Here is an 8017-nt window from a genome sequence, read left to right as displayed (position 1 = left end):
AGACGTATCGGATTTCATGCTCCTCCTTCTTCGTTCGTAATCATTCAGCGGCCGTCGATCTTTGGCAGAATCACGCTTTCGTTACAAATCTTTACCTCTTTTTAGGTTTTGCTTTCCTTATTATCATACACGTTCGCTTGATGCGGATAATATCTCTTTGCGTTTCTTAGCTAGTTCAGGTCCTGCCCTTTTAAAATCGATCGCATTTATTTAGATACTGCGTTTCAGTACGAAATAATAAATCCTACGATGAACGAGTTTCCTGAAGTCGTTTGGAAGCAGTCTTTCAGCTTTTTTTTTTGCATGCGTGACGTAAAAGTCGTCGTACATATTTTTTTCTTCACCTGTATTCTCTCTCTCTCTCTCTCTCTGTATTTCTCTTTCTCTCCCTCTCTCTCTCTCTGTATTTCTCTTTCTCTCCCTCTCTCTCTCTCTGTATTTCTCTTTCTCTCCCCCTCTCTCTCTCTCTCTCTCTCTCTCTCTCTCTCTTGTTCTCTTTCCTTCTCCCTCTCTCTTGTTCTCTTTCCTTCTCCCTCTCAATCTTTATTATTCTTACTTCTTCACCTTTTTTTTAGCATTTTTTTGTTTTTGTTTTTTTCAATCGCGCACGTACGCCCTCACTTTCATCTCTCCCCCCCTCTCTCTCTTTCTCTCTCTCTCTCTCTTTCTCTTTCTCTCCTGTTTTCTTTTCTCGTTTTGCGCAATTAAATGTACAAATAATATCTATACACATTTAAAACTGGTAGAAATTAGAAATTGTATTCTCGTTTGACTAGCGTTTGACCGTCTCTCCTGAAAAATTATTACACGTTTGTCTCTATGTGTATGTCGAACATCTCTGGGATTCTAGTCAGATATACATATATAGTGTCGTGTGATACGAGTTCTGTCTGTATGTATGCGCGCGCATGCACGTTGTGTATGTACGTACGTCAGTACGATGAACGTAATCGGTTCTTTCTTTTCCTTTTTCTTTTCTCACAATTATTGAAAGGGTGAAAGAGTATAGGGGGAACAAATAATTACCGCAAAATATCATATCGATTCATCGTTCCTCTAATCTGTTCCGTATAGACGATTCTTCTCGTTCGGACAGGCTAATTAATTAATCGAGAAATCACCGCGCGCCATTACGTAGATTCATGACCTAGTAAGAGTATAATTGTCAGAATAAATCGTTACAACCTAGATATACAGTTAGCAAATTACTCTTTCATTAACTTGATATATTCTCATACACACGCACACACAAGCGTATTCTACTTCTCCCACTCTTTCAGCCATTTTCTTTCATTCGGTCTTATTTTCATTCTGTCTTCCTCTCGCACTTCGTTCTAATTCTTAATATTTTGACAGGTTTTTCCTTCCGCAGTCTTCCAATTGTTTTTATTCACGCAGCCGTGCAGCTGTTGTTTGAGAATTAAACGAATGCAAAAACGTCCGAAATTCACCACACGGCTCACGGCGCGTGAATTGTTCAGTCTTTCGTTTATATATTTTTTTTTCTTTTTTTTTTATTTTTTATTTATTTGTTTACTTGTCTCGCGTATTGTTTATCGATACGTTATATCAGTTTATCGCTAATACTATTATATTTAGTTATTAAATTTAACCTTTCTCGTATTTTTTCATGATCTTCCCTCATGTTGCTTCCAATCATCTTCCTTTCAACCTTTTTTTTCCTTTTTCTTCCTCTCTATTCTTGTTGCGCGAAAAATATTATGCTACGTTTACTCGCGACGTAATTACGTTTAAAGTGCTAATGAGTGCATATTTATAGAGTAGTATGATGTATGCTTATAATTTAAAGCCACAGATTTCGATGTCGCATCATAGATGTATGATGCAAATTCTTTTCTTCAATTCACATTCCTCGACGCGTTTTGCTACATGTGTATATCTAATTATTTAGTCTTATACCCTTCTTAGCATTCGTTAGCTCCAGATACACCCTTTTAAGGCCTTTAAAAATCCGTCTATTATTAATAGCGTTTACGGCTTCTTCTATCCACTTTCCCTTTTCCTCAATCTTTTTATCCTTTTCTTTGTTTTATTTGTTACAGCCTTAACCACGAGTTTAAAGAAGAGACACGTGGTAACAATCTTTCTCTCTCTTTTTCCCTCTTTCTCTCTTTTTCTTATTTTCTTCTTCGCATACCAGTGTAAAACATCACGAGATCTGTGCGCAAACTACAAAGCATACACACCGCTATGTCATGGTTTTTGTTCTTTTCCCCAGCATAATAGCGAAGGCGAATTTAAAACATGTACAGCGATGATGCTTCATCTCTTCTCCGTCTCTTTTCTTTCAACGCATCTAATGAAGTAATATTGTGTGACAAATTTTCTCGCTTTTAAGTATGATTTTCCTTTTCTTCAAGGAGAATTATACAGTAATAATACAGCGATAGTGGAGAGAGTATAATAGTAGTATTAGCAGTACTCATAATAGTGAGAGTAGTTGTGTGAGCTACTGTAGTGGTAATAGTAATAGCATAGCTGATAGATGATAATAGTAGAAACAGCCGTAACGATAGTAGGGTAAAAATAGCAACAGCGTGAAAGCATATTAATAATGGTGTTAGTGGTCACCCAGAGAAACGGTAGTAACAGCAGCAGTAATAAGAGTTTACATAGTAATAAATGTAGTAATAACTATAATAATGATGATAATAGTAATAATAATATGACAAATATTAAAGACACTGATGAGCATGACGATAATGATAGCGTAGTGAATAGCTATCGATCAGAATAATAATAAACGATAGCGATAGAAAATAGCAATAGCGGCGGTGGTGATAAGAGAGTAGAATGAAAAGATAATTATTGTAATAATGTTAAAAAGAAGTAAAATCAGTCAGTTCGTTAAAATGAATTACATTACATTAGTATATAATGTGTCCTGGCGCTTAAAATCAGACAAATTCCATTTCCCGAAATGGATAACACACGAAAATAATAATATTGCAAACATCGCACAATTAATGTGGTGTACCTTTTTCGTCCCCTTTTTTTTCATTTTAATATATGTTATACGTTTTTTTTTTTTTTATCCGCTTCCCATAAAATTCTATCATATGTGTATACATATATATTCTTTATATAATACATTTATATAGATGCAGCAAATAGTCAAGGAAAGAATCTATCTTCCTAATAGCATTTGGCTTGCCAAATTCTGTCAGTTTCAATTAAATAGTATAATTGCATCGGGTATAATAAAAAATATTTTTTTTTTTCTTTTTTTAAGTTTTTCTTCGCGTGTCATTCTGACATCGCAAAACTGAGTTTTCTTGGTGTAATGTCTCAAATGTTGGACATTTCATTTGGTAGGGCTATTAAAGCGTGAAAATGTGTGCACGTTTGTACATGCAACTTGTCAGCACTATCATTGCTGTCAGAGTCTCTTCATACTCGCAAGATGTACGGAAGTCAGTCTTGCTTTAACTTTGAAAGAACGGAGCTCGGACATGTATATCGTTTTATAATTTTTTTCTTTTTTTAACAGGACTTACTGTGTAGATCCAGTCAATGAAAAAAATGAAGAATTTATTAGGCCTCGCCGAAACCACCGATCGCCTGTTCTGTCATTCTTAAACAAAGAGATTCAAGGCGAGAGTTGATTTCTGGTTCCGTTGTTTCTGACGCATTGTTACTACTCGGACTAAGAAAATGATCCCTCGGCGCACTGTATGTACGCTGTAATGTTCTTTGCAGTTGCTGAAATGTGAATACAAATTATTTTTGATACAAAAAGAACTTATATTAAAATATCTAATTCAACTTAAAAAAATACATACCTGTAAACTAGATTCTTGTAAACTAGGTCGCTTTTTGGTCGCGTGGACTGGACGTAAAGTATTCTGATTTACGCTTTGGTTCTGATTATTTTGTAAATATGGAGTAGATATACTGTTTCTATGAGTGCTAACCACAAAAGGATTGTTTTGCGGGTGTGTATTATGAATGTGCCCTAAATTTAAACTTGGTTTTCTATTGTGCTGCTGTGGATTACAGTACCTTCTATTATTGTATCCATAATTATGTTGCCATCTGAAATTATAGACAAACGTGTCTTAATCACATGTCCAGCTACTTATTTTACAATGTAATTATTATTTTTGTAAAAAGAAAATACAAAATAATTATTCGTTTTTTTAATCTTACTTTGGAGCTGGTCGTGGATTTCCAAGTCTGCTGCGCCACTGTTGCACCTTTTCCTTTTGGTTTGGAGTAAAGCAATCGTGCTGCAATACTTTCTCTAATATATTGATGCAAGCGCACAAAATACCGTCATCCACACTATCCAGTGCCAATCGACTACACACTAAAAAATAAAAAATCATGAATGTTAAAATATTTTTATATTTGTTATCAGTACTTATATTTCTAAATAATATATTAACAAATATGCGATACTCACGTTTACCAAGAACTTTAGTGAATTGTGCAGGTATATCTTGAGGATCGTTTTCTTGGCTTGGTTTCATAGGTGTAGCTAAAATGGTTTTTAATTCATCAATTGTATTAACCAATACCGTTGGTCCTTGTAGAAACGAAGCTGATTGTGTATTATCGCGCGTTGGTTGTAATAAATCTTTTTCTAAATTTAGAAGTGTCGTGTAACGTTGCTGTAATTTTGCAATAGAAAGGGCTAATTTGTGTCTGGCCCCTTTTGTCACGCCCTGTTCTGCTAATTGTTCTTCAGTTAATTGAAGCATTTTTTCGTAACTAAGAGTAACAAATAGATAACTGTACTTGTGAAGGCGTAGACTTTTAAGCCATGATGGAACATCTATAAAATAAGCAACATATATTATAAGTATTTTTTTAGTAATAAACTATAAATGTATAAAGTTATATACACATACCTCTCATACCACTAGCAAGAGATCGATTAGATGTTTCATCTGAACGCCCTTCGCTGCCGCTACTTGCACAAGAGCTTTGGGGACTTAGTGGGCCCAATCCAATAAGATTACCTATTTAGGGATCAATGATTACTCAAATAAAATAAAAATATAATTTCTACTGTTTTGTTTATATTATAAAGTAACTAACTTGTATGATCTCCAGATACGCTGAAGCTTCGTGGCTTGTGTTTAGTTGTGCAGTTTACATTGTTACTGCGATCAACAACTTCTAAATGATGAGGAGGAGCAACGGGTGGTGTTAAACTGTTTGATCTACGTTGACGAGTTACAGGTGGAGGAAATTGCAAATTAAAGGCAGTACCTGGTTGTGTACCAAACAAATTAGTTTGCTCATTTTGCTGTTTAGAATTTCGCTGCCATGCATTATCCCACCTAAAAAAATAAATAAAAATAAAATTAATACAATAAATATCTATGTAAGTATTATCAATATTCATAACTCACCTAATAGTAGTATTAGTATATTCCTCCAGACTATGTATTGGAGGTGTACCACTAATACGTTCTTCAAGATGTCGAAGCCACTGAGTCAAAGAACGTCTATCTTGACTAGTTATAGCTGGATGAATCAAACAATAACTTAGAAGTTGTTGAGTTTGTTCAGTATATTGCCCTGTAGTTACACAGTGGCTTACTAATTCTGGTATTGCTACTAAGTAGCATTGTTTGCACTCTATATTCCCAGGCCTTAATAATGGCAAATGTGTTAAAAGTTGATTTATAGCAACTTCTGTTGATTCTGAGAGCAATGAGTTAATAAATGCTGCAACAGTATTTTGCATCAACATTATTTGCATCTGTATAACTATAAATGCAATTGTGTTATCTATAGAAATTACCTGGATTATTGGCATTTAATTCCTGTGTATCCAATTCAGAAACAGAGTGCAAGGAATGCTGCACTGCTTGTGCAAGAAACCTTGCTTGAACTGCAGGAATGTGACGAAGTAGTGCATATAAAACCACAGTTTGCTCACATTCATTCCACTGTGAGAAAACTCGAGTGAGTTCACCAACTTGTTCGCAGAACAAAGCACCGGGTGACCACTTCATTTTTAACAGTGCTTTAATGTTAAGGAGCAAATATTAAAGCTCCAATTTTTTCTGTATTGTGCAGATTATGATTTATTTGTGTTCAGATGATGTTCAAGTAAAACCGGGAATATGCCAGCAGTCTGTATTAAATAAACAATATCTATTTTACCTATTTTTATTTATTAATAAATATATAATTTACTATATACAAAAAATATTTGATAATTTAATTCAATATCAATATATTGGTCTTTATAAAAATATCATAAATTTTTAGCAATGAATTATAAAAATTAATATCATGAAATTAAACTATCAACCTATTATTAATATATAAATTTGTATATGATAAATAAAAATTGATATTTAATTTGGTATTCATTAAATATATTAGATATATAATAAATAAAAATCAAAAAATTTTATCATTTAAAATCTAATTATTCGTTTGTACAATATATACATTGTACTCATAACTCTACATCAACCTAGTATCATGAAACTGATGTTTAACATAAATTAACATATCAACTTTCTAGAGTAGTGAAAGTATATGGCAGGTAAATTTTAATATTTAACATTAATTATTTTTATAAAATTATTGCACTTTATTTAAAAATATAATATATATATGAGAAATAATAACAATAACTTATGATAATTGAATACACATTTCAAATCATTTTTTTCGGTTTAATATCATATGTACTGTTTTAGTTTCCTTGAAAAAAATATTAATTCCGTAACATTAAATGATTGAATTTTCTAAGACTTCATACGTATATAACGAATCCTAATAACTAACATAACCTCAAAATATCTGTGTACACTGCATCGACATATAGGTACATCGATAAGAATTCCACTGAGGTCAAGTTTGTTTACCCCGCGATGCGTGTGTATTTATAGCTTTCCTGTTACGATCCATTCGGCGGTGCAATGGCACCGTGTGTGAGACTTTACATGCCTCTAACAGCGATTGATAAGATACGATCCTTTTTACGAACAGAAATAATACGACGCTGCATTCTAACTCTACCCAGTACCAAAAACTTCCGCATAATAATATTAAACATTTTCCAAAAAAATTTCATTTCGTATTTCCGTAGAATTCTTCAAGTCGCTTTCATCGGTACCGCTGCGTATCTTTGTATGCGTGGGATACAGAAGAGGGGAAAGGACGAAGTAAGAAGAGAAAAAAAACGAGAATAAAAAAAATTTCATTTATATGTAAATATTAATCACTCATCATAGTGAAAATATATATGCAATCAGATAATGAAACGGTTACAAAATAAATGAAAGAGATATTGTATAAATGTAACGGATACATTGCTACTGTGCGACTAGCACTCGGCCATTGAGCCGAACAGCAAACAACAAATTGTACGTTCCAATCGGTCAACGAGCTACCACTATATAATTTAGTTATATATTGATGTAATTACCGTATGCAAGGCTGGAGGTGGCTGCTCCACAGGATTGTTGTGCTCCTTGCAAAATAACAACAATACACAATTATAGCATTTTATACGACGTTGAGTTAAAGGAAACATGTATCCACCATGCGGTATGGTGGGCTTACGTGACCACACTGGTCGTCGTCGCGACTCGTTGCAGAACTTCGCCACTACCATTGGCCCTCGCTCGAATAGTAACAACCAATCATATAACGGTTTGGGGCGCGGTTCATTTGTGTCTCAAATATGTCGATCATTTTGTTTGGCTTTTTAGTACATATGTAAAATTTAATTAAATTCACTTCTAGCTTTAATACATACTTATAAGATAATGTGGATCGGATTATAAGATTATTAATGGATTTATAGCTACACTTAACTCAAATTAATTCTTTGAAAAATATTTATTTTTCAAAAAAGATTGTGGTTTTTTATCAATTTCTTAATAGATACACATCGATTTGTTAACAAAAAGCTACAATCTCTTACACGCATGGAATTATTACTATTGTTGCCGATAAAGCAATAACAATATAATTAAACTATTGCTTATAATTAATTAAACTTATAATAAATTATTATTTA

The 8017-nt window shown here is 33.3% G+C and overlaps 1 protein-coding gene across 1 annotated transcript; it reads right to left on the bottom strand.

Moving 5' to 3' along the window:
• Positions 1-2796: 2796 nt before the first annotated feature.
• On the bottom strand, positions 2797-7611 carry LOC108549585 (protein Smaug homolog 1). The gene is made up of 9 exons (XM_017903055.1): positions 7421-7611; positions 5777-6112; positions 5382-5700; positions 5065-5309; positions 4875-4985; positions 4427-4798; positions 4171-4330; positions 3804-4056; positions 2797-3723 (listed from the first exon to the last, which is right to left on the bottom strand). The coding sequence occupies exons 2-9, from the start codon at positions 5988-5990 to the stop codon at positions 3556-3558; spliced, it is 1842 nt and encodes a 613-aa protein (XP_017758544.1). The 5' UTR covers positions 5991-6112; positions 7421-7611; the 3' UTR covers positions 2797-3555.
• Positions 7612-8017: the final 406 nt, after the last annotated feature.

This window comes from Eufriesea mexicana, unplaced genomic scaffold (assembly GCF_001483705.2).
Source record: "Eufriesea mexicana isolate 0111107269 unplaced genomic scaffold, ASM148370v2 scaffold2087, whole genome shotgun sequence".
Lineage (NCBI taxonomy): Eukaryota > Metazoa > Arthropoda > Insecta > Hymenoptera > Apidae > Eufriesea > Eufriesea mexicana.
Note: the sequence above shows the minus strand (reverse complement) of the source record. Positions and strands in the feature narration are given on the sequence as shown.